The sequence below is a fragment of the Haemaphysalis longicornis genome, unplaced genomic scaffold, assembly GCF_048455015.1.
Source record: "Haemaphysalis longicornis isolate Haplotype H1 unplaced genomic scaffold, Haemaphysalis longicornis Haplotype H1 scaffold_6, whole genome shotgun sequence".
Lineage (NCBI taxonomy): Eukaryota > Metazoa > Arthropoda > Arachnida > Ixodida > Ixodidae > Haemaphysalis > Haemaphysalis longicornis.
Window position 1 is genome coordinate 59,430,729 of NW_027526407.1, and position 26,278 is coordinate 59,457,006.

Below are 26,278 nucleotides of genomic sequence, written 5' to 3' on the forward strand. Positions count from 1 at the left end.
TAAACCTAACATCACCCCAGCGCAAACTCCTCGACGCCAGGTCCACTGTTTCTCCAGCCTTGCACCATAGTGCAAGCTGGTTGCAGTGAAATGCTCGCATGTCTAAAATCTACGCATGCTTTTCGTAAGTAGGGATGGTTTGGTGTATTTATTATAGATTTATGGGCGCGACGCGACATATAAACAAGTTCATTTAACGTTCTGCATCACCCCGGAAGTGCATGGCTTGTTCACGTCCCAAAACTGAACGTCACCGCCCTTGATAATGCAGTTTCATTCTACATCCGGTCAATCAAAGGAGGTAGAGGCGAATGGCTTTGACATAAAAAAGTACTTTATTCGTAATGGGCATATAAAGCCACGGGCGATTGAGGAAAGGTTCCTTCGAAAGATTTAGCGTGTTTTTCTTTGTAGATGTTCATGGAGGCTTCTGTTTGTGCGACAAATGATTTCCAGCATTCGGTAGTGCGGTAAATTCTAGATGGGCGGGTACTTTGAGTACTTTTGAATATATTGTTTCAGTAAAGACAGAAATTGTTGCTTCGTGGATTCAAGTACCTTTTATATGGAAGCTACAGGTGCGATGTGTTGGAGAGGCATCCTTAGCTCTTGGTTTCTCCATGACCGGTAGCTGTTGGCTGCGAGAAAATTTAATAGCAACCAGCTTAAATGGAGAGCACTGGGCACATGATCCAACAATTTTTTAACCGTACAATCTCTCAACTTTAAAAGTTTAATTAGTCGTTAACCAGATAACTAGTTCCATATTTCCCCGCCCGCGGATCATGTATTGCCTTGGCCAATACCAACTGAACTGGTAAGGCGTCAGATAGAAGGACAGGCCTTCCAATGCCGTAAGATGTGCCGCCCCTGTTTCTACGTAACCTTTGGCCATTATTTGAACATGATGTTTGTAATAAACGAATTGCCCTACCAGGGTTAAAAACGAAACCCTTCATGTGTAGGCCAAGTATTTATTCGGGGAGAGCAACAATATTTGCGGCCATTCGTCGTGACGACAGTTGGTTTCAATGACTGAGGGAGGATCGTTGTTTAGTAAGGAGGAGAAGGACACGGCCTGAGCTTCAGTTCCCATTTTCATGGGCACAAGCCCTATGCATTAGTTACTCTTTAGCGTAAGCCAGGGTGAACAAGCTCCTTCTGCAAATAAAGGACATAATTTTCAAGAATGAGCAATTCAGAGGAGATGGAGAAGTGGCGGCAGCAGCTCTATTCACGCCCAGCGTCAAACGCCGTTGGCTTTTGCTCCCCTTCTCCGGGGGCGTGGTGGCCACTTGCGAGCCAGGGAAATTTGCGCGCGAAGACCACCCTGCGGAGTTCGACTGGACCTTCAGCAGAGTTCACCTGCCTTCACGTTGATTATCGGCAAAAAACGCTGGGGTGTGCTCAGTTTTAAAGACGACAGTCGTAATTGGAATACTCAAACCCGAAAATGTCTGTCTGTCTGAAAAAATGTATCCGTCTCTCTCTATCGGCCTGTCTATCTGTCGTTAGATTTAGCATTCCGGCTAAAACATTCAATAATTCTTAAAGAATAATAAAGATTAAATACAAAATATAGCCAAATCTTTTCCGAACCACTAAATCAAAAACGCGCTTCAACCCTGTCAACATTGTATAGCAAAAACCAAATATTAGGCATATATTTGGCATACCTGGTACTAGACAGTGCTGATTTACTTGAAAATAAATGTGTGCCTGACATTGAGGTAGCACAACACAATGCATGTCGGAATAAATTTTTTCGCCCACAAGTACCAGAACAGGCGGCGTGAACCTGGACCTCGCGGTAGTGGTGCAAGTTCAACAGTAACAAGAGGCTCCAGTAGGTGGCACTACAAGTGGAACGCGGGAAAGTTGAAAGGGCTTTAGCAAAATTTTCTCATCTTTATCGTGAGAGGACCGAAAGGGCGGGGAAAAGAATGAGAGACGGGCAAGGGAGATGAGAGGCCTTTAAGTTGCGGAGGCGGCAGAAGACTGTAGTCGTTCGACGACGTTTCCAGCGAACAAGATAGGCGGTCAATTTTCGGTCAACTCTATAGTAACATGACTGCCCCCTGCAATTGATTCGGTTTGTCTTACCAGTTTATAGCATCCGGCAATCCACACAGTTTAAAAACAGCGCGGAAGACTCTTTTGCAATACACAGAGGGTAATTTCAATTTCTATTTTTGTACCAAGGTCTGTCGGGAAATGTTTATGGAGTTCTTTTGCGCGAAAGAGCAAACGTAATGCCAATAAAAATTAGGCATCTCAGAATTGGGGGTTCACATGCTAACGGTTGTGTTTGCCTAGTAGACACATATTGTTTTGCTTGATTATGTGTCGTATTGTCAAATATTGTCTAGCTTGTCTAGCTTTGCAGCGCGGTAGAGAATCCTACAATGACAATACAACAGATATTAGGCTTTGATTTCAAACGCGTTTGTACTGTCTTTAACGCATTAAATAGAGGTGAATGTTAACGACAGCTCGGGCTTTAACTTTCCTTTTCCATGCAGGTGTTCTCGCTCGAAGCCCGACCAGTGTTTCACAACATCATACAGCACACAGTGACGAAATAGCCATAAAGTACGAGAGACGTCCACTTATTTGCCCCCGCATAGCTTAAGTCTGTCTGTGTACGAGCCCTTTCCATGTACGATCATACGAACTAAACGATAACCCATCTCAGAACCCACTCTACAACAAGCATGGGTGCCGTAAATGGGCTTTCCTCACACTACGGGCACACAATGATGTCTTAGGTTAGCTGTTTCCACGCCTTGTCACCACCGTTGGAAGTATCTGAGAAACGGCACATCGACAAACGTTCGAAAGATCTGAGAGCCACTACAGGGCAGAAGGTATGCGGCCTGTTCGAAAACACCCACCTTGCTGTTGTCCTGCGCCCACGGTACTTCGGGGTCCATGCTTGTCACGCCCACAGTGTTGTCACTCCCGCAGTGTTGTCAGCCAACGGCCCACACCACGCAATCCCCTGATGAATGCTTGGGCTGTGGTTGTACACCGCGTATGGTTGGAGGAATCTTGCGCTGCGGCCCGCGAAGGACAGGCATTTTCCTCCAGTTCCTGAGAACCAGAGTGGGTCTCTACAGGCATATTTTCCCCGTTTTCATCGACTCGAAGGCCTGCCTTCTCCAGAATCTCCTTAGTCTTTGCGGCACCCTCCAGCGTGATCTTCTCGCTCTCAGCCATGATCTGGTGACCCTCATTGCTCTTGGAAAAGCTCTCGAACCTCTGGTCGATCAGCTGCGAGGCAAGAAAGTCCGCTGCAACTGAACGTAGTAAGGTCGGGCCCCACCGTCCGCTTTAGGCGGTTGTCTGTTCTGTCCGTTCCCCTTCGCGCCTTTAATAAACGAAGTCGTTTTGCCTAAAATGTGCGGAGTTTCGTGCCGGTGGTTGGCATGTCTTTTAAGATTGCTATCTGCTCTCTGTAAGCAGCGTAGTCTTCAGGCGCAGTCTTTATTGCTGTCATCCCTCAGGTTGATCACCATTATAGTTGAAAAGGCATCCACGTATATTACATTGAGTCGTATTCATTGCAGCTGAAATTAAGAGCCCTGTCCTGATCTTGCTACCCCTCCAAAACCCGTCGGTTCGTTGTTGCGTCTACTTAAGAGTGCGGCGCTTCGTGGGTGAGAAGGGGACGGAGCGCGCGCTGCCTCACACGTGGCCAGTTACCACTGCGGCTGGCATGTCAACACTGATTTCCGAAAAAAAAAGAATAGCAGGCCGCCGGTTTAACGTCTGGTATAGACAGCCCCTTGGCAGAATGTGCTGCTCAGCCATTTGCGTAATAACGAGCCACTGATATCTATTCCTGTTGTTTTTAACCGCACCTCGGCAATTTTAATGCGGAAATAATGAACTATATTTTAAGCGAAAACGTCAGCCGCGGCCTTGGCGTCGGTGTCCCCGTTTGTAAGAGAAAATTGCCTTCTTGGGAAGTCTTGCCTAGCTGGTGGGGGTTTATATCACAAGGCCCTCCGTAGTGCGAGCTTAGACTAGGCTGTAGTAACTGCTCCGCGCTGGAACACTGCATTAAAAAAAGTGGGTTAGCCACCCAAACGAGCGACCGTGCAAACAGCAAAGTACACCACCCTGGGCAACTCTTTCGTTACACTGTGGCAAGAAAGACCAGGGGCACAATGCATAGGATACATGTCGAAGCCATTCAAAAGCATTAAGGCGGATTCAAAGCTAAAATGCAAGAGTGGCAGCATTATACGGCTTTCACCAACGCGAGGCGGAAGCAAGGCGTGTAAGGTATTCAAATGGATATTCACACTTCCTTATTCACAACAATTAAAAAGTGCTTAGGCGTCTTCGGTGGCTGTAGTCAGTGTCCTCATATTTTTCATTTACATCAACGACTTGGTGGACATCAATACCTCTTCCATGCGATTATCCTAATATGTCTGCATGCTTTACGGACTGATTTTCTCAAATCCTTCGGTGACCCACAGTGCCACGTCATCGTGATTAAATCTCGACTTAATGCGGTGCTTGCCACGAGTAGTTAAGCCCAAATACCTGTAAACTAATAAGTATCTCGCCACCTTCTAATTTCGGAGAAAACTTCTTGTACAGAATACGAAGCCATAACTATAAATAAGCGCAGGATACAAATATTTGCGATGGCAAAATATCTCTCTTGGAACCCACACGTAAGCTACATCATTGCTTCTTTATCAATGAGGCACAAACATTTAAAACAACTTGTACTTCAAAAACTGCGCTCAAAAACAACAAGAAAACTTGACTAATCTTCCTGCGCATATTTCTGTAATTACACCACCGCTAGTGTGCGTTAGGATGCCCGTGCCACGATGAATGGATACGGGTTAATATGCTTAGAAGGCTGCAGGTTAAATTTCGTGCTCTCATACTCGCTGTCAATGTGTTGCAATCTTTGTCCATAATCTAAATATTCTACCACCTGCCATGCACACAAAAGTTTTCCGCCTATTATTTTCCCACAGGTTATGCTCAACTAATTTGCTCTCCGGAAATTTTATTTACCCGGCGCCACACGTTTTATACGCATCAACCATGCCCATGAGATCAAACCTGTAAACATATATACTATCCTATTCCGCCACTCAGCAAGTGGATTTCTCTGCCCTTTACGCTTTCTAGCCCCGGCATTCTAGTCACTTTTTTGGTTTACTGTGCTTTCTCGTTCGTGCAGCAGATAAACAATTTTAGTCACGGTCGACATTTGGTGCTGTATCAAGAGTAAGTACTGATTTTGCAATATGAGCTATTTTCTATGCCTTTTTGATATTGTCGACAAACTATTTTTCATCACCGAAGGATGTTAGGGTTACCTCATCATTTTTGCACGTTAAAACACTCCTCGCTTACTGTTTCCATACCTCCCTAGGTAATGAGGTTTTAGCCTTTAAGGTATAAAAATCCAGAGCTCTTTCACTACTATGCCTATAGATTATCAGCGAGCTGCACTGCTGGGTAGCTATATTAAGTTTTATAAGGTGAGTAACCATACTGATCGAATAAAGACTCGCCTATCGAAGAATAATTCGCAATTATTATTCTTGTATAACCCTTTTCTTGGGGGGGGGGTTATAAAACAAGAGTTACAGCCATTTTCTCTAACCGCACTCTATCCGCATACACATGTACTGACAGCAAACGGGAGTTCTCCAACATGAACAACTTCAGTGTTAACTAAATAATTATTACAAACAAATGAAACCTGGCATAATCCCATGGTCGTCTTAGCGGCTGACTTTCGTGCTTTTTTCCCAAGACATGTAAATTGCGTTGGGGCATTCAGAGCATTTTACACTATCTCCAGAGGAAGTGCGTGCGATTCTTTGTCGACGGAAAACAGTTTCGCTGTGAAATAGCTAAATTAGGACAGGGATACCAGCGACGTAGTAATTCTGACACCTGCCCATGTCGCGCTACAATAATTTACAAAAAAATTCCTCTAATCTCAAGTACATCTGTTAAGTATAGGATCCTTACTAACGAATTAAAATCCTTGCAGAACTACTATGCACACTCTGTCTGAAGTACTCTCGCAAGGCTAGTGAAACTTTGCTCAAACGAAACATAATTTATCTCAGTCTTTTCCCATGCAGAAAAGTGGCCCGACTAATCTTCTAACCAGAATGTACCGCCTGAATCCACTAGTGGAAAAAGATCTTCCCTCTAGTTTGTGCAACTAATGTAACTCGCACAGTACAAAATCGCACGTGGGCCTGCAAATCTGACCCATTCCCTTTTACAACTTGTCTCGAGCACTGGAAAGCAGCGCTGGGTTGCTCAAACCTGGAACACAATAAGGAGCGCACGGGTCAGGCAGCCATGTTGCCGAAGCCCACTCCCACCAGCCTTGACTAACCCATTGATCATTAAAGTTTTATATTTTTATCTCCCTCAAGAGAAAGAATAGCACCATTTGGCAAGACGAATGTACGCCAAAGGTAGCACAAAAGCGTGGTCAGTAAAGCGCTTGAGAAGCATTGAATACGCACTCATTTCAATTAAGATATCCTCCCCAACAAGGCAGAGGAGAAGCATAATGTTTGGTTGGCATTTACCGCTAGAAGTCTCTCCTTGTGCTCGTGAGAAATAGGTTTCCCGGAGATATTGGGTGCTTTCACGAGCAGATCTAGTGATGACTCCCGCAATCTGAGGTGCTGTTCGTGCAGAAAGTCGGCATCCAGGTAAGATCTGCTTCCGTTAAAGACCTGCGTGTAAAAAAGAAGTTTTCTATTTCCGAGCGCACGCTGCTAACCGCGCTCCCTCACTTCTTCCATGCCGCTCCTGTAGTGTTCAAATGCTCTAGTGGCAGCCGTCACGTCGCTCGTTTCTGCAGTAGCCTGCAAAACGACACCACTGTAGTAATGAATCCCACGAGGCAGAACACTGATTTGTCACCTCAATAATGGATTTCGGGTCAGGAAGATCGCCACTGTTGAAGACATCGGCGAGTTCCTGCAACGACACGAGTAAGGTGAAAAGGCGAAATACGATCCTAGCAAACGTACCTGCAAGGAGGTCAGTAGTTGCTGGCACGTCATGTCTGAGTCATTGATCCTCTTCACTAACAACTTAGTTTCGTCCAGTACCGAAGGCACAAGCACCCGAAGTTGCTCCTTGAAATCTTCGCCAATGTCTGATAGGCACCCGTCGAAAAGTTGTCCCAACGCCACCTGCGCAGTGGCACCAGAGCTGTTTCGCTGTCATTTTTAACCTCTGTGGGTACCTTTTTTCCCGGGTGCGGCATGAGGAAGCAACTAATGTCCGAGTAGTTCGACCTGATGTCACGTCGTGAGAGCTGGAGCTCCGGTGCCTGCTTGTCATACCCCGACAGGCGCTGTTCCAGAAGGCTGCTACCACCTTCGAAGCCATATGGCTTTTCGTAGGCATAGGGCCAGTCTCGGACGACAAATAGAAGGTTTTGGAACGGTTTTTCTCCCGCGGTCTGAAACAGCAGGGCAATTGAAGTGAAGGGCAGATTCTGCATCTCATTTAAAGAAGAGCGACAATTGTTACAGTTTTGCAATGACAGAAGTCATAATTTCTGATGCCAGTTGGATAACAAATAAAACTCTCAGTTTGAGAATATTTGGAAATGTCAGCCTGTAACGGCATCCCATTCACTCGGAAATTGATTCTGGAACATGCAAGCCAAAACGCGCCTTCTGTGTGTCACTACAGAGAATCATTATGTGACGTTAAGTGTAAAAATATCTCCCTTATGTGCCTACATCAGTTTGTTGAAGTTCTTTTTGTGTGAGATTTCATGAAAATATTTGTCCCTCAATTGAAGCCATTCATAGACATTGGTCATAAGAAGCCACGTTTGACGTATGAAAAACAGTACAGTCATTCAGTACCAGTTTTCAACACCTCTGTAAAAAATACACTGAAGAAAAAGGCTTAGGTGTTTTCTATGCACTCAGTACACTCCGATGGCAGTAATCACGAAAAACTGAGAGCGGTCTTGGAGCAAATACCTCATTCTGAACTCAATTATTGTCCCCTTAAGGACAGCCGATTTCTTCATCAGTTCTTTGAGAGTATGGCGGATGAAGGGAATAATACGTCATGTCACTATTGTCAGCACTAATTACGTGAGCTTAAATTTTATTTTCCACCAAAAAAGTGGAAAAACCAAAAAAGTAAGTTCCGGAGTGCCGCTGCGGAATGCAGGTTGTCACTTCACCAAGGTTGCATCTAGCGTGCTTTGTACTTTCTTGATGAAGTAATTCATCGCGTCTTCTTACAGAATCTACACCTTCACTCAGTGTGTTTTACGGACACCGCAGGCCTGCAAACCTTTCCTCCTAATCACGCATTCAGACGTGCTTCCGCTACTGTTGCTTTTGCCATTAACAAGTAAATGAGAATAAAGGAACTGGAACTTCCATTTCCCACTACAGTACTTTTATTAGCATAAAAATATATGTAAAGGTTGATTTTAGATTCCCGAAGCAATCAGAACAGGGGGCCATGGTGTGGACCTTGTATGTATGCCATAAAATGTGGCGGACATTTGGGGTGAAGGCTGCAGGAGGCTTTGGGCACAAGGCGTATGCTTCGGAGGGCGGAGGAGCTCCGCACGAAATTCTCTGCTGTAGAAGGCTCAACAGGAGAGGGACAAAAGGGGCATGGTACTGAGGTGTCCAGGTCCTCGTCACAGCCGGCGTGAGGGTGCTCCCCAGGCGAAGACGTAGGAGCAGAATCTCATCTTGGTAAGACGACCCGCCAGGGAGATCCGCATCGCACGGCAGTAAGAGCGCGCAGTGCGAAATAGGCGTTCTTTTGCACAGTCTCTTTGAAAAGCCACTGAAAAAGGTGCAAGAGCGGGATACCGCAGACGCACGCCGTGCGCATCGGCGTCTGCAGCCTGCACCACGGAGTGGCTGTTGCGTTGGCGCCATGACACATGAACACCGCATGAGTAAGTATCCATTATGACCTGAATTTCGATCAGAAGTTCAGAGGACGCAACAGTGTCCACTATGTCCTGAATTTCTATCAGAAGTTCAGAGAACGCAAGATAGTTACGAAGCTCTCCAACAGCTGGGCATAAATCCGTGTAGATTGCGCACGGTTGTGAAGCTGGGTTGCTAAGCACAGTTGTGTGTAGCAGAGCATCTCGCACTGCGAGGAGTCCTGCTTGCGTTGATGGACACTTCTATATCGCAATGTAAGTACACGTCATCGATCGGGAGCCACGGCCGGACAAGGTGAACTAGTATGAAGAAAAGTATCTGAAGCGCTGGCGTCAAGAAACAGTAGGGTATACAGCAGGGTCTATACGAAGGTGAATCGGGGCAACAACCGTTCGGGGATGCATGCGGCCAATAAGTCTTGTATCAGTTTATGGGTGTAACTTAGATGGGGGCCGTCTGTTGGTGTTTGATAATTATGGATCTGGTGAATCGGTCATGTACGCTACAAGAGCAGCGGCATCTAGGTCGAGGGCTTGTTTTTGGATGCGGGCTTATCGACGCTGGTGGCCTAGCTCCCCAGATGTGAAGTTCAGTTGTGCTTACAGTTGGAGAATTCGGGTGTAGGTGAGGGCTTGACGACCGGTTATTGCCCCCATTGCCGACGTGTTTTGATTCGAGTAGCGCCCAGTCTGACGTATTGAGGAAGTCGGATTGAGCTTGATAAACTATGCGAGGCTGAAAAATGGCTCCAACAGGCATGAGGGTCATCTTGGATGTTGCGCGCCGGCTTTCCGCGAAATGCGACGGGACAAACGCAATGATTGAGACGCTTGAAGCTTTGAAGTGCGAAGTTTGAAATTTGAAGGTTATATATTCAACCGAAAAAAGATACATATAAAATATACACAAGGACCCAGCAATTCTGCGAAATGGTCCCAGAGCAATCCATGGTTTTGCAAAACCAGTGGTCGTAATATCCAAGCACAACACCCATACAGTAGAAACTTGGTACAGGCATGCCTTGAGCAGAAAGACGGATATGGAATGTTGCAAGCGCTGACTGCCGGAAGTGTAGTTCACGTTGAGAATAGCTGTTCCGGTAGGGAAAGTGGGAGGTCAAGATACCTGATCCAAGAATTGGTTTTATCAAGAGCCTGTTGCAGGCTTACACAGAAAGCGGCCAGTGTCAGCCTGCATGATGAAAGAGTTTGTCCTGGTGAATAGACAATACCATAATGACGTCCACATAAATGACACTACAGATGTGCGGAACAGCACCGCGTCGCCAGGCGAGAGGTATTATGTGCATGTTAAAAAGCAAGAGGGATAGGAGAGATCCCTCAGGCACACCACGGCGGTGCTGGAAGAAGCCGGTGGGGATTCCTTGACACGGATGAAGAAGGTGCCGTTTCGTAGGTATAAGAAGCTGAAATCACATAGGCGTTGGGGCATGTGAAGAAAATGGAGTACCTCGATGAGGGTGGCGTGGCCCAAGTTATCGTACGCTTTGTAGGCTTTCATGCCTAGCACAAAAACGAACACACTCGGGTCGGCCGCCAATGAAGATAATCCCCGATAGGTGGCAGCAAGGGGGACACAATCCAATTTGGCATGGGTGGTAAAGATTTTGCATGTAGAGCCACCTCTGAAGGCCTGCGGGAAGCATGCGCTCCAACAGCTTCCAAATGGTCGTCGTGAATGCTATTGGTCGAAGTTGCGTATATGGGTATTCGGTTTTTCGAGATTGCAATAGTAATAACATCCGCTTGAAGCCAGGCCGGGGGAATTTTACACACCCAATTTTACCCCTCTACCAGACCCACGTGAGAACAATCGTCGAAGTTCTTGAAAGATTCATAGATCACACCGTCAGACCACGAGTCCAGCAGAGTTTAGGCATGTGAATTGCCGCAGTTCTGTCATTGTAAATTGTGATAGTATATCCTCGGTTGGTGCCTTCGATGGCGGCATACTGGCACCTGTCGGAGACTAAACTGAGGGGTATGATGGTTGGATGCAGTTCAATATTTGGGTATACAGTGTGAGGCAGCGTATCTGCAGATTTCAATGAAGTGGGTTTAGAGTTGATGAACACTCAGTCATCATGATCTGTGGACGTGGTGGTCGTCCCAAAGAATGAAAATGCGCCATATGGTGCGCATTCCAGACGGGCGCCCTAACGAAGCTCCCATGTCTAGCTAGCGCTGGCGGGGCAGCCGGCGTTCATGCTTAAAGCGGGGTTGGGAAGATCGACAGTTGGAATGGCTACAACCAAACAATTCCGCCTTGTCGGCACTACGCTCACAACTTAATAAGGCGCAAATCAGGGTTGAGGTCTCATCAGCCCAGTTTAAAGTCACAGAAACTTCACGAGCTCTTTGTACAGTCTATAAAAGGTTCTTTTTGAACATTGGCATCTGTACAACGATTTCCGAAACTAGTCCAACTTGGTGATATGAGATTTACGACGTAGACGACGAGAGGGTGAAGATGAATGTTCGAGGTGAATGGGATCATGGCCAGTACCTTCGCTGCCTGGATCACCACGAAGTAACTGCTGATGGGCGAAGCCGCCACATTTTTCTGCGGAACGTGGAGGCATACGCATGGACGTGGATTGGTGAGTTCACTGGGTCTTGTCAATAAGTAAAGTGAAGGGAGCATGGTCCATGATCTTGAGGAGATGTCAGCCTCGCGCATTCACCATGTCATAACCGCAGGCTGTGTGCGAGTCATTAGTCACCGCCGATTAGGATGGGACAAACGGGATGTTGTGCTCGTATATTCGAAGTCTACCTTAGCCAAACAATGGTGACATGGCTATTGGGAGAACGCACATACCAAGATATAAGGATCACTGCGCAGTGGCTGAGCTCACCTCTAACAGCAACTATTTTTTCCCACGGAGAGCACCAGGTTTCAAAGTCAACAGATTGCTGGGAAGTCTTGTGAGGACATACACCACACCTTTACTGCATGACGTTACTGGGGGTTTAAGGTTGTCAACAATGAATGGAGACGCGTAGCGGGTAAATGCGGAGATATGGGGTAGGCCGCACGCTTCCTGAAGCACTATAGCCCATGCGCAAGGTGAGTCCACACGAAGGCGTTCCTTAAGTTCACCCGCTTGTTGAGGCAGACCCCTGCAGTTCCATAGTAGTATAGTGTAACTGCCTGTTGTTGCAGCTACGACTGGCGAAGAATTTAGCGAATGCATGCTGACAGACTCGTGGTTAATATTTGTAGTCACAGTACCACCAAGGTAAAAATGGAGCGAGCGTCAGATGCTGACAAGGTTGAGGCTGCCCGATTGTTTCCTCTTGGAGTACCTTTGCACTGTACTGGAACTACGTTTTGAGGACACGGAAAAATACAGCTAAAATAGCATGTACACTTGAAGCTGCTTCCGTGTAGGATATCGAAATCCATGTTGTTCAGCAGGTGAAGTGCTGGTGAGTAATGCTTCCACATGTACTGCCTGTTGATTAAACTGCGGTGTCGCAATTATTACTTGTGGATTTAGCTCGAGTACTTCGGGAGTTACACCTGAAGCGCTGTGCATACAAAACACGTCTTTTTTTGGCTCTTGACTCCTCATGTTTTAGGGCTAACTACTGCGATATGCGGATTCGCGCCACTGAACGGGCAGCTTCCCCGAAATAAAGAGTTCTTTGCTGCTGATGTGCACCTGTCCTACAAGCTTGCCGTCACGTCCCGAGTCACGGGATATGATATCGCCGCCCTAACAATACAGTGAATTATCGTTGATACGTTGTTCACGGGGTAACCTGGACTAAAACGTGTTATGCAATATTTTATTATCCGAAGAAATTAAAATTAGGAAAATATGCATACATCAACAGAAACTCACATTTATTAAGCAATATTGAAGTGGCTGGTCAATTACCGTTGTTCCTTCTCCTTTTCAACGTTCAGGAGTAAATTCTTCCGAAATGTGAAAAAGAAGCTGCCGTTTTCGCGCTCAGCTCTGCATTCGCGACGAAGCTGCGAAGTGCGTCAGAGTGCTCGAGTGTCTCGCTTGCTGTTGAACACCAGCACTTTGATGTGTATCGAGTAACTATGGCTATGGTTGAACACCCGTCGCCCTGGCAGTCTTCATCTTCTAATGTGTCGTCGTCGTTGCCGTCGCCATCGTTCGCACCTGCCGCCACACCGGAGGGCTCCGCAATGATATCTTGCAGGGTTTGCAATTCGCAGCTTCTTAAGTCGTCATCCCCGCACACAAACACTCGTAACAGAATTCCCACATCTCACAGGTTCACTTCTGCGGTTCCTAACCACGTAACCAAGCAGCCTACCCACGTGCAGATCGTGGCTTGTTGCCGAGTGCTGTCTTAGCTAGCATACCGAAGAATAAAAGTACGAGATGTAGAAATGTCGGCAAAGATCCACTTTCGCGGCAGTAATTTTCAACAAAATTTGGATCGCACCAAACACACAAAGATTCATTATTGCCAACAGACGTAGGCCAGGAATACAAAGAAAAACGTATTACGCCGAAAAACGCATTATGTAGGATCGTATCAACGAGATTCCCCTGTAGTTACAAAAACATTGCGGGAAAAACGGGAGACGGACGAAGTGAAGACAGACACGCACAGCGCAATTGCGTTGGGTGTGCGTGCTTTCACTTCTGCCGTGTGCAATGTTTGAGATAATTATTTGTAATTATGGGGTACTAACATACCCAGACTGCTACCCTTATCACGTAAGCAAAAAGCTAATTCTTGTGGCGCGCTGGCAATGTACTAGGGTGACGTGTTGGTACGTACTCGGCACCTCTTTCGGGCGGGGGGGGGGGGGGGGGTCGATTGTTATACGAACTCTAATGTACCCCATTTCGTTTTAAAACTGGTTTTTTAAAGCTAACTTATTTCACATTCGCACTTCGTATATGCGAACGATTTAGTAATGTTTTTTTTTTTACAGCGGCAATAGTTTCTACACTGGACGCCGCCACTTTTTCGCACTATACTGAACTTAGGGCACTCATGGCTTAAACATAGGTGCAGACTTTCTTCTGATCCACATCATTGTCATCATCATCATCACCACCAGCCTATCTACGCCCACTGCAGGGCAAAGAAAGGCCTATCTCATTAATCTCCAATTACCGTGGCCGTGCGCCAACTGCTACCAATTTATCCCCGCTAACTTCCTGGTCTCATCTGCCCATCTAACTTCCTGCCACCCCTGCAACGCTTGCCTTCTCTAAGGATCCACTCTGTTACCCTTAATGACCAACAGTTATCTTGCCTTCGCATTACATGCCCCGCCCACATCCATTTCTTCTTTTTAATTTCTACTAATATGTCCTTAACACGCGTTTGTTCCCTGACCCACTCCGCTCTTTTCTTGTCCCTTAATGTTACAGTTATCATCTTCCATTGCATTGCGCGCTGAGACGCCCTCAATTTGACTTGAACCCTGTTAGTGAGCATCCAAGTTTCTGCCCCGTAGGTGAGTACCGGTAAGATGCAGCTGTCATACACTTTCTTCTTCGGGGAAAATGGTAGGCTGCCATTCATTATCTGAGAATGCCTGCCGAATGTACTCCACCCCGTCCTTATCCTTCGAATTATGTCTGCCTCATGTTTGGGATCCGGGGTCACAACTTGGCGTAAGTGGATATATTCGCTTACCACTTCCATGGCCTCGCCACTTAACTCAAACCGCTGTGCTGTCCCGAGGTCATTGATCATTAATTTAGTTTTCTGCATATTAATTTTCAGGCCCACCGTTGTACTCTGCTTGTCCAGTGCGGTAAGCATACTTTGCAATTCCTCTCCCGTGTTACTTAACAAGGCAACGTCATCAGCAAATCTCAGGTTACTGAGGTATTGTCCATTAACCCTTACTCCCACCTGTTCCCAATCCAATGTTCTGAATACTTCTTGTAAACATGCTGTGAATAACATCGGAGAGATCATGTATTCTTGCCTGACGCCCTTCCTTATAGGGTGAACAGTCCTTCCAAGCGGTAATTTGTACTAGAAAATATTTCAGCGAGCAAATGATCCAGCGAAAGTATAGGTGGTTGTTGGCCTCGGTTATGGACGCAGTAGGACTGCTCATTCCTTCAGATTCCATCCACCGGTAAGAGCGAATTCTCATAGGCTGGGATAGCCCTCCGCCCTCTTACTGTTCCTCAAATGGTTATTTTACCGGTGGCACCTTAGTTTCATCGAACTCCCACCCCACTTAGCAGTGAGTATTTGGCACTTTGCAGTGCGGATTGCCGACTTCCTAGCCCGTCTCACGTACTGAACGTAGCACGAACACGATTGTACAGTGCGTGAACCCACCTGCAGTGCCAGCCGTCCATATTCAGTGAACACTTGTAAGTATTGCAGTTCATCTTCGCCAATGTTCTGTGAAAGATTGAATATCTGCACTGAGCTTGCTATGATGCTGAAGGCAGATATTGTGGTCCAGGATTTTAATGTCGACCGCCCATCGAACATGCCCTGGGTGTCCAGAAAAACCACGGCCATTCTCTTCCCTTCTGTTGTGGTTACCTGGAAATTCCCAGCGGTGACTTCGCGATTGACAGTTCTGCAGAAACATTAACTTACCACAAATACTTCATCCCACATCAAAATGCCCATAGTCTCGGGCTCCGAACCACCACGCCAAGGAAATCCTTTCAGTGGGGCGTCGCAGTCCTCCATCCATTGGTCTTTTGTCCTGTTCCGCATGTACTGAAGAAAAAAATTAAGCAAGAAAGACTTTCCTTTGCGGAACGCTCCAGCTACCGACACCACCACAACAGGCAGGTTCTTAACGTTGTCGTCCAGTAGTATTCGCTCCAGCTGACCAATGTCGAGGGTAAAACGGCTTCCGCCTTCACGTCGCAGGATCGGAATTGGCCGACCAATGTCCCGCTGATGTGCCATAGCGCCGGAATCGTTCCAATGTTTGCGACAGTGGTGATTTTCGTTCGGTGCGGAGAGAATCTGTTAGCGTGCCCGTTTTTACGCCTGCAATGAAAGTACAGGTTGAGTTTTTATTGTGTTTTTTTTTTCCTCTTTATGTTAGGGTAATAGCGCCATTATAACAGTGTATCCGTTGCGCGACATCTAGTTTACTAATCGCTGGTTTGAAACATAAGGCTGCTTTAAACAGCCGAAAAATCTCCATGTTTGGACTGCTCGCTGCAAACCTGCCTACGAACGTCGACTCAAATCCATCAGAGGGCCTGAATACCTCGTCCCGAAAAGTCCACAAAGAGAACAGCCCGACCATACAGTGGCCGTTCAAATAGACAAGAAATAAATGTTCTAGTGGAGGGCAGAACAATGATCACTTTTTGATTCTATACATGAGATATTCCCCTATAGATGAAAGCCAGAGATCGGGGAAAGATACATTCCGAACGAAGGCAAGAGATGTACTAGAAAGGGTGCCCTCACTGACCTGGGGAGTAAGCAGCCTTTTTCAAAGTTCTCAGCTTAGGCCTAATGGGCCTGAATAAGAGTCTTCGTGGTCCTAACAATGCGACTTTTTAAAAGGCAGTTCTTGAGCTGCAAAGTTACACGTGAAAAAGGGGCCACGAAGATAAAATAGGAGTTTAGTTCATTACAATACTGCGTTATCCCTGTAGTAGCGGTGTTAACATTATCACCAACGTCAAAAAGTAATGGAGATTATAAAGACGTGTAAAACATTGGCGACTTTCCATCACAGAACCTTGTTTTATCGATTGGGGGCCGTACCCTATATATATACCTCCACTAAGACACAAGACTGGGCGATTACATGGCACCTTTATTTCCGTTTTTTTATTTATTTATTTATACGTACTGCAGCCTTTCTTAGGGATTTTTTAGGGGCGGATATACAAATGATAAAGTGATAAAAAGCAGAAACAAAAACACGAGCGTATGGCACAGATTGACTCGTTCACAATACTACATAAGATACGCAATAAACAAAGGCAAGACCAAAGAAAGCCGGCGTACATACAAATCTGTATTTAACATGCATCTGATGTTGCACTCAAGAGTTTATCTATAAGGATCCCGCGAGTATCACCGGGTAGCGAGTTCCAGAACCCAATAGTCAAAGGGAAAAAACAATATTTTAAGAAATCATTTTTGGGGTGAAATGGTGTACTATTTAGCGCATGTTGGCTTCTCGTACGTACAGAGGATGCTTTCTAAAGCTGAAAATACCTTTGAAGCGATGGCAAGCGCGGTCAATTAATCAAGGTGTACTGGAATTTTAAATATTCTGATTGCCGCCGAGCAGCTAATTGTGTTAAGCTCAAAGGTGGCAAGTTGGATTAAGGCGACGGATTGCGGTCATATCTTCGATATATAAAACGGACTGGTTGTTCTGGATTGATTCTACATTTGCTATGTAGGAAGCGTTACTGGGATTCCAAACGACAGAATCGTATTCAAGTTATGGGCGTACCAAGGTTTTGAGACTTAAAAGCTTGGTTTCTTTTGGGGCGACACAGAGAACGGGCTATAGATAACCTAATCTCTTCAGCGCTTTGTTATAGGTGATATCAATGTACTTGGACCAGGACATATATTGAGCAACATAAATTCCGATGTATTTATACTCCGTTTTCCTTTGTAAAGGGCAATCATTGAGTGAGTAAAGAAATAAATGAGCAGATGACCAAGTATGATGATGATGGTTGGTGTTTAATGGCGCAAGGCCAACGAGGGCAAACAGTGACAGAGAAGTGATTTAATAGTTGAAGAGGAGTGATTACCACAGAAAGGTAGCTATAAAAACGGGTAAACCGGACTTAGTAAAATCCCTTGAAGATAATGGTGATGGCTGGTGTATAGGGCCAGATTTGGTTATGCATGATAGGAAATGAGGTGTAAAAACTTACCGTCATATTCTTAAACACGCGTTTCACAGAAACCATGGCATCGTCACCTAGAAAAAACGTTGGGGGTAGCAGAATGTGTTGTCTGTAGAGTTCTCTGAAGTGTTTATGTCGTGTAGTTTCGAGTGCCTTGCATTGAATGAGTATGTGAACTACGGGTAGGGCCTCTCCACACCTGCTACACACTGGTCTTGAAGACCCTTAGAGCAGATACGAGTGTGTGACATGTGTGCGCCCTATCCGTAGCCTAGCATGTGCAACTTCTGTGTATCTGCTGCGTGTGTCGATAGTGTATGGTCCCAAGAATGGCTTTATTACGGCTAACTTGTCTGTGTTTTCAGTCCAGTGCGTTTGCCATGTTTTGCGAAGCTGTCGTCTGATGAGTGGCTTTATGTCAGTGTAGGTTATTGTTGTTATGTCTACAGTATTCAAGAGTGTTACAGCAGCAGCCATTTGATCTACGGTTTCGTTTCCGGCTATCCCTCAGTGGCCAGGAACCTAACATAGTTTTTTTCGAGGCTTGAAGGGCCTTAAACCCAAGATTGATTGCATAGTGCACACCCGTCTTGCTTACGAACTTCACCAATGAGCGTCGTTATCTCGCGAAAGGTACTACCATTACATTCATCGAGGAAGTCACCGAAGTGACCCATTTAACCACATTGGGGACAACTATGGATGAGTCACCGACAGCTGACATACAGATACCTGTGGAGATCGGCCCGAAACTCTCGACCACAGTGAAGGATGCTTTATTACGCTTTGTGCGCGAATTCTCCGATTGCTTTGCCACGACATCTAAATTACACCGTACGCCGGTCAGGAAGCACCGAATAATTACGCATGAGCCCGCCAGGCTTGCGCCGCAGCACCCGTACAGGGTGTCGCCTAAGGAGCGGGAGGAAATCGAGAAGCAAGTGAAAGAGATGCTAGCAGATGATGTTATCCAACCGTCGAGAAGCGAATGGGCCTCACCTGTCGTGCTAGTAAGTAAAAAAAAACACCCTCTGTTTCTGCATTGATTACCGCAGATTGAACAGCGTTACAAAGCGAGACGTCTATCCCCTGCCCAGAATTGATGACACATTAGATCGCCTGCGTGATGCTAAATTATTTTCTTCATTGGACCTGGAATCTGGCTATTGGCAAGTCGAAGTCGACGAGCGAGATCGCGAAAAGACGGCGTTCGTGACACCGGACGCGGCCTGTACAAATTCATGGTCCTTCCCTTCGGCCTATGCTCTGCGCCGCCTACGTTTCAGCGCATGATGGACACTGTTCTGACTGGACTTAAATGGCAGACGTGCCTGGTGTATTCGGATGACGTGGTTGTGTTTTCTAGCACGTTCGCAGAACATTTGTCCCGCCTGAGAAGTGTCCTCGAAGACATTCGTGCAGCACAGTTAACTAACTATCAAGCCGGAGAAATGTCACCTGCGTTTTCAAGAGCTCACATTTCTGGGCCATAAGTGATACAAGCGGGCCATAAGTGATACGAAGGCTGTCAGACGCTTCTTGAGACTTTTGGCATACTACAGACGCTTTGTTGAAGGCTATTCTCACATAGCGGAGCCCCTCACGCGACTTATGAAAGATAGTGTAGCCTTCGAATGGAGTGAAGAACAGCAGAATGTGTTTGACGTCCTCCGTGAGCGCTTGCAAACTGCACCCGTACTGGCCCACTTCGACGACGCTTCGGAAACCGAAATTCGTACTTACGCCAGCAACGTTGGCATCGGTGCCATCCTTGTACAGTGGCAGAACGGTGTAGAGAAAGTGATAGCTGAAGCGCAGCCAAGGGGTGAAACCTTGCGTCAAGGATAGGAAAAGGTCACCAGACGTTCAGTCAGTTGCACTGCTCAAAGTTCCTGGGCGAAATTGCCGTTCGTCACGCGCCTGAGCCTGGTGACTTGGCGGCTGGATCCGTCAATAGGGAGGACGACCAGGCTTTGTTAGGCGCTCCACGTGTCAATAAAGGAAAGGAATTCTGGCGGCGCGGAGCACAAACATAGGCGTGCACGGTTCCCGTAGTTAGGTCTGCTTTCCGTTGGTTGGTTTTTATTTCTGTTGGATTTGTGTTTTTCGGAATACCTTTGGGTTTCTGAATGAGGGTGATAGAGGTGGGTCACGTCACTATTTTGAACCCACCTAGCTTTGTTTGTCACGGTGGCCAATCAGTGGCCTAGGGTGGGCTAATAATAAGCCATCCTCACTCTCCAGTTGTGACGTCCCTTGTGTGGGCGGGGTTTTGTTAGTAAAACCGAGGTGTTTGATGACGGATTGGAACAGAGCAGAGAGGAGAGGTGGAGAGCGGCGAGCCCCGCTCGACGCGGGCTTTGCCCGACCTCTTGTTTGCGATCAGTAGCCATGAGTTGTAAATACGTAATGTAAGTAAAGTGTACATATTGTACATTTTGAGTGTACTTGGAGTAGACCGTCGTCGGCTATGTGCCGTCGGCGAACGAGCCAGCGAGTCGTCGCTTCATCGGATCGTCGATCATCGACAGCGGGCGACCGATCCACCACCTTCGTGTTTTAACTGAGCCTTTACCAATATTTCTTGATTAGTAAAATTGAAAGGGTACAGAACTTAGCTTTATTTTTATTTTTGCGGTTTATACCCGGCACTCTAGTGTAAACATTTTTCGTAATAGGACAAACCATCAAAAAGGTGAGCAACGTACGGTCATATGCAGTTTAAAATTCATTTACCAGCTTTCCCACGGACACTTCATATTGTCGCCGGGTTAATACCTCCAAGATTCTTTGAAATGATCAGTGGAAACACATAAGAGGGAGACAATTTGGCAACCAATCTGCCACGTTATTACCGTTGAGTCCTCTTTGTTGCATTCTGCGATATCTTCCTGGAATAAATGACCTAAGACAACAGTGAAATCGGTGTTAGATTTTTTTATCAACGTATTGTAAATATATGTTTTAATTGAAGTGCTCTTTTTTTCAAAATTGAAACACATTATTATTGCATTTCTTTTACGCACCAATTTGTGTCTATTGCATACTTTAGGCCTCCACTGATTTTAAAATTACGGCAAGCAAAACTAATCCATTGCTGAGTTATGTGCTGTATTTCATTCAATGTATTGCCCTGAGTCCACTCTTACATGAGTTTGAGAAGGACCTCAGGTGTATGTAAAAAATAAAAATAATGTACCCATAGTAACACACAGACTTTTCGACTGATTTTTCTATAAAAGTTTTTTTTTCAAGAATAGCACCCGTCCTGGTGGTCAATCTGTCTTAGATTCTTCTGTGTTGCAGATATCTTAGGTTCGTTCGTGCATATATACCAACCAGCCCAGCTCGCCACTCTGCTGCAGCATTATTTTCGTCAGAAATAATAACTCATATTGCAATTTCTAATACATATGACAATGTTTCATTTACGATGGCACAAAACTGCGCTTTACCAGGGATTATGGTGCACATAATTGCAGTGTTAAGCGGGGCACCACCAAAAAATCTAAATGAACGACACGCTTCATCGTGATCTATCAATAGTTGGCTGAAACATTAAGTTATGAGCACGACATCGGGACACGTTTTATTAAGGAATTTCTGGCCAATATATGAAGGCTGTCGCAGTGTAAAACTAAGATTTTATAAGAGTGGTTTGCTGCTTTTACCGTATATTATTATGAAGGAATCTGGCGGCTTGTTTCTAATACATGGTAAATCCTGGCAATAACAAGTCTACATTGCACGGTGGATGTGGTGAAATAACAAGCAAGAAATAGTGCGTTGTGATGCAAAATGGAGCAGATTGTCCCAGATTGCTGTTGCTACTTTGGGTGAGTATACGTTGGATAAAGATCATTCAAGGAATTTGGTCCTACGTTACCGGGGACGTTATCAAGAAGATTGTGGATTTCGTTTTGGAATAGAGGCCATTTCAGCAGAATACGTTCAGTGGTGTCCGGAGTTCCACAATTGGTTCATGTGCCTCGATTAGAATAAGAATAAATTATTTTGCAGCTTAGCAGTGGAAAGGATCGCGCAAATTATACGTTGTTTGAGGTAGACTTGGGAGCGAGAGAAGAACGAGGGAAAGAGGGTACAATTACTTAAGAGGCCAGAAACCGAATCACTAGCCCCGAAGAAAAGTGTAAAGCTGCCACACAACATAAGAAACGTGCTTACCACCATACATATTCAGCATTTATCGGACCGGTTTACAGAAACATTATGTTAGCTCGAGTACACACAAGCTGGCGCTGCCCAAACGCAATAATATAAGTTTGTGTAGCTCACCGCTCAGCGATTCGTCGCCATCTCGACCGACTGGATCAGCGGAGGACGTTGTGTGCGTGCGCCTGAAATAGATCTGCAACGAGCGCCGCAGACTAAAAAGGGCGAGCGATAGCACGAAATAACTTTTTGCGTACGGCGATCATCCTAGGACATGCACACGCACTTCGAGGGGAATGATATGACTCATCTGTGAGCTCAAAGGGATATTGCTCGCGATAACTAGCTCGAGTCAACAGTCCCGCCTCTTTAGATAACTCTCTGTCCTTCTCGCTATCCCCGACGAAAGAGCAAGGCTAGCTCAATCGGTCGATAATAGCTCGCAGCAGTAACGTGTACAGAATAGAAAACCTCTTGGCCACCCTTCCTATGCAAAAACCTACAACAGTCGAATTTTGTTATATCAAGGTAGTATCAGGGAAGTAAATTAGTTTGTTATATCCGATATTCGTTGTAACAGTAAAGGTAAAAATTGGCTCCAACAAATCGGCAATTTGGCTCGCCCGAAAATCCTAGATACTAAAACGCATTATTCTGTTCTTCAAACCCGCTGTAAACGCCGTAATCGTTACCTGTCTCCTTGTGCCATTTCAAACTAAATGGACCGGAACATGGCAACGTAAAATTACGACAGAACAAAATTCGCGTGAGAAAACAGGCCTTCGTTCTTATTTATTTAAAGACGGATCTGATCTTTACCTGGCGGCTTTTCATATATCACTGCAGGATGAAGTGTCCCATAGTGTACCCGCACGAAACGGCCCTTTCTACTTTTGTAGGTTTACAAGGTGTTACCTTGTAATTTTTTTTAATGCTTAGCATTCATTGCCGACTACCACCCCAGGGTGGACCGTGTAATGCCCTGCATTTCCGCAAAAATGTAGAGAACGCCGAAGTTCCGTCTTTAATCATTATAATAGCGTAAATGGAGATAATTGGTCGCCCGAAATGTTGAAAAACTAAAAATAACAGAAATAAAAAAATTATGAGGAAGAGCGATACATGTCACCCCCTGCATTTCCACAATAATGCAGATTTCGCGGAAGTTGAACCTGTAATAGTTATAATAGCATAAATGGAGATAATTGGAAGAACGAAATTCTGAAAAAAAAAAACTGAAAAAATACGGCAAAATATAAGAAACTGGGAAACGGTATAAAGCATAGCATCTACACAGAAATGCAGACTTCGCGAAAGTTTCCCCTGTAACCGTTAAAACACCGGGAATGCAGGTGATTGGTACAACACAATTTTGAAAAATTTGAAAAATAAGAAAGCTATTTAAATCTCGGGAAATGCCGAACCGTGTAACGCCCTGCATTTCCACAATAATGCAGATTTCGCAAAACTCCCAAATTTAATTGTTATATTAGCGTAAATGAAGATGGGCCGAAATTGTTTTTGAAAAATGAATAAATGAGAAATATATCAAAAATTAAGGAAAATGGCCAACCGTACAACGGCTGGTATGCCCGCCATAAGGTATATTTTGCGGAAGTTCCACCTGCAATTCTTATATTAGCGTAAATTGGGTTAATTGGTCGAACGAAATTTTGAAACACTAAAAAAATAAGACAAATATTTGTAAAAATATGGAAAATTTCCAACCGTATCACGCCCTGCCTTTACACAATGATACACATTTCACCAAAGTTCCAAATGTAACGCGTTATAATAACGTAAATAGACATAATTGGTCGAACCAAATTTGAAAGAAACTGAAAATTAAGAAAGATATAAAAATCACAGAAAATGGCAAACCGTATAACGCACCGCATTTAATAAAACAGAATTCGAAAAATTTCCAACTCTACTCGTTATGATAGCGTAAATGGAGATAATTGGTCGAAGGAAATTTTGAAAAACGAAAGCAAAAAGAAAGTTTTAAATACAAATTCTGCAAAATTGTTTAACTTTTCTAGCTTTCGAGTGCCAGCCTCGCGCGAATGAAATATTTCTTCGTTATAGCCGATATCGCACATGGCTGTGGCGGTTTCGGTTTCATTATTTAAAGGATAAGTGTAACTGAAATAGGAGGTGGACCAGGAAAGTTCGTATTTAGTGTGCAACAGCCGATAATTCGCTACATGAGTGTTGGTTATAACGAGGTTCGGCTGTAGTATTCTCACGAGGCGGGAAGGGACCATCTTTTCTATTCGAAACTCCAAGTCCACAGTGTAGCCTGGCAACAATGTCCAAAAACAGCAGGTGGCCGGTGCGTGCCGGTCAGCGGCGACACCATAGCGGCGCTACTGCCCTTTGCTCTCCAGTGGAGTCTTTTGGCGCAGCAGCTAATCTCGTTTTTCTGTCACCTTTATATTACCGCGACCGAGGCGCAGGAAACCCAGCCACTGTCAGGTAAACCGCACGCAAACGACACGCTGCGCTCGGTAGTGAGAGCGAATTGCCGAAGTAGGCTCGCACGCGTTTGCTTGCTGCTGCGCCAGCTTGCTGCAATGCGCTTCGGTCGCAGCCACGTAACGCGCCCATTAGGAAAGAGTGTATTACGCCTAGTGTCAATGAACTCTGCTTCGATGAAACATTGAATCATATGGATCAGCTTCAAGGACTGCCCAGCGATGGCGCGGAAATCGCCGTTTTATAAAATCCCCGGCCATCTCCACTAACGTAAAACCTGCGGAGGGAGTAGCATAGCATGCAGTGTATAAGTGTACTCTTGGCGCCTTGGCGTTTTTGGCAGCGGATGTGAAACCGTTGGGGGGTGGGGGTATACAGCTTTGCTGTAGAAGTCTAGTGTCTTTGGAGCACGAAGCTCTCTAGCGCGAGGCGTAAACGAGCGTCCCGGTGTTTTTTTAGCACGAGTTAACGAAGCACTCCACGTAAGGCGTTAACGAATGTCCCGGTGTTTTTGTTGCACGCGTTACGTTCTAGAGCGAGGCGTAAACGAGTTTCTCGGTGTTTCAGTGCCATAACTACATTTAACGATGATTCGAATGGCGATTACGACGACGATTACGACGACGACGAGAACAGGATGCCAACAGCCCCAGCCCCTAAGGGGCTCCTCCCCTAAAAAGTAGCGACATCTCCTTTCGTGAAGGGTCCTGTGGTACCTCAATTTAAAAGGCATTTCCAGGGAACCTAAAGTTGTTGTGGAGACAGACCTGTGCTAGAATTCTTTACCAGCAGAGCGGTTTAAGCTTGAGCTTGGCCCGGCGGCGTTCACAAATTGTGTTCGCTAAAAACTATCTAAAAAAAATGAAGACAGGTCACAGTAACACGTAAGAATTGAAAGTAGCGAAGCTGTACGCAACCTTCATTACCATCACGAAGGTCTAAGGCCACGATTGCAGCGAGTGCAGCCAAGCTCCTAAACGTCAGTGCGGCTCTTAAAAAAATTTACAAACCAGATAGCTGGGAGCATGTTACATATTTTGAAATTTAGCAAGCAGACTAAATATCTACATTTCGTCAATTCCAGTGAGAACAAACCAGCGTGGAAACACACAGGTGACGAGTTTTACCAAGCTACAGAAAGAATTTTTACAGCCTAAAAATTTTACGTGAGGTAAAATGCGCAGTTGTGTGCAATAAAAACCCTCCAATCTTGCTGTCAGTGTACTTGTGTTCAGAGCCCTGCTTCTGTCGAGCGAGCAAGAAATGCAAATTTGTTCAAAGTAGAAAACTTGTTCAAGTCAAATACGCACATTTTGAATTCTTCTAGGTCATGGTTATAAGCACAGATAGTGTACTAAAATTCATTACGTAAGCCCGAAGCGGCCTGCGTAAATAAGCACTCACTTTTTCATCCATCAGCAGCAGCACTGCCATAAAAAAATCCTCATCAGCTGCACTTGAGTATTAATAACGTTACAATGTGGTCCCAGTAACTACATTAACAGTATAGATTCAAAGGCAGCATGCGCTTTGTGCCACTGATGAAAAATGGTAGAGGGAGGCGTGACTTCAGTGTTCAGTTGACATGCCACTTGCGGGAGCCAGTCATTTAAACCTCTACATCTGACCTGACCCCTTCATGCCTTTCAATAGAGACTAACTTCTGCCCATTATATAAAATCCAAAGTAGAGTTGACCCCTTGAAGTATTTAAAAAGAGATTCCAACCTAAATGACACCTGATTACTGTCAAATGACTCATGCTTACAAGAACTCCCTGCAAAGGTCCCAAGAAGGCACGTAAATATCAGATGACGAAG

At 45.4% G+C, this 26,278-nt stretch overlaps 1 protein-coding gene across 2 annotated transcripts; it reads right to left on the reverse strand.

The window, feature by feature from the left end:
* Positions 1-545: 545 nt before the first annotated feature.
* LOC144142767 (atlastin-3-like) lies at positions 546-22,270 on the reverse strand. 2 transcript variants are annotated; one of them, XM_077674471.1, is made up of 10 exons: positions 22,105-22,270; positions 15,557-15,961; positions 15,287-15,499; positions 7,265-7,483; positions 7,047-7,211; positions 6,937-6,993; positions 6,807-6,878; positions 6,597-6,746; positions 2,895-3,273; positions 546-638 (listed from the first exon to the last, which is right to left on the reverse strand). In XM_077674471.1, exons 2-9 carry the CDS (start codon positions 15,875-15,877, stop codon positions 2,956-2,958), a joined length of 1,515 nt encoding a protein of 504 aa, XP_077530597.1. In that variant the 5' UTR covers positions 15,878-15,961; positions 22,105-22,270; the 3' UTR covers positions 546-638; positions 2,895-2,955. The 2 variants fall into 2 exon arrangements, with proteins under 2 accessions (XP_077530597.1, XP_077530598.1); XM_077674472.1 differs by lacking the exon at positions 22,105-22,270 and adding an exon at positions 20,664-20,683.
* Positions 22,271-26,278: the final 4,008 nt, after the last annotated feature.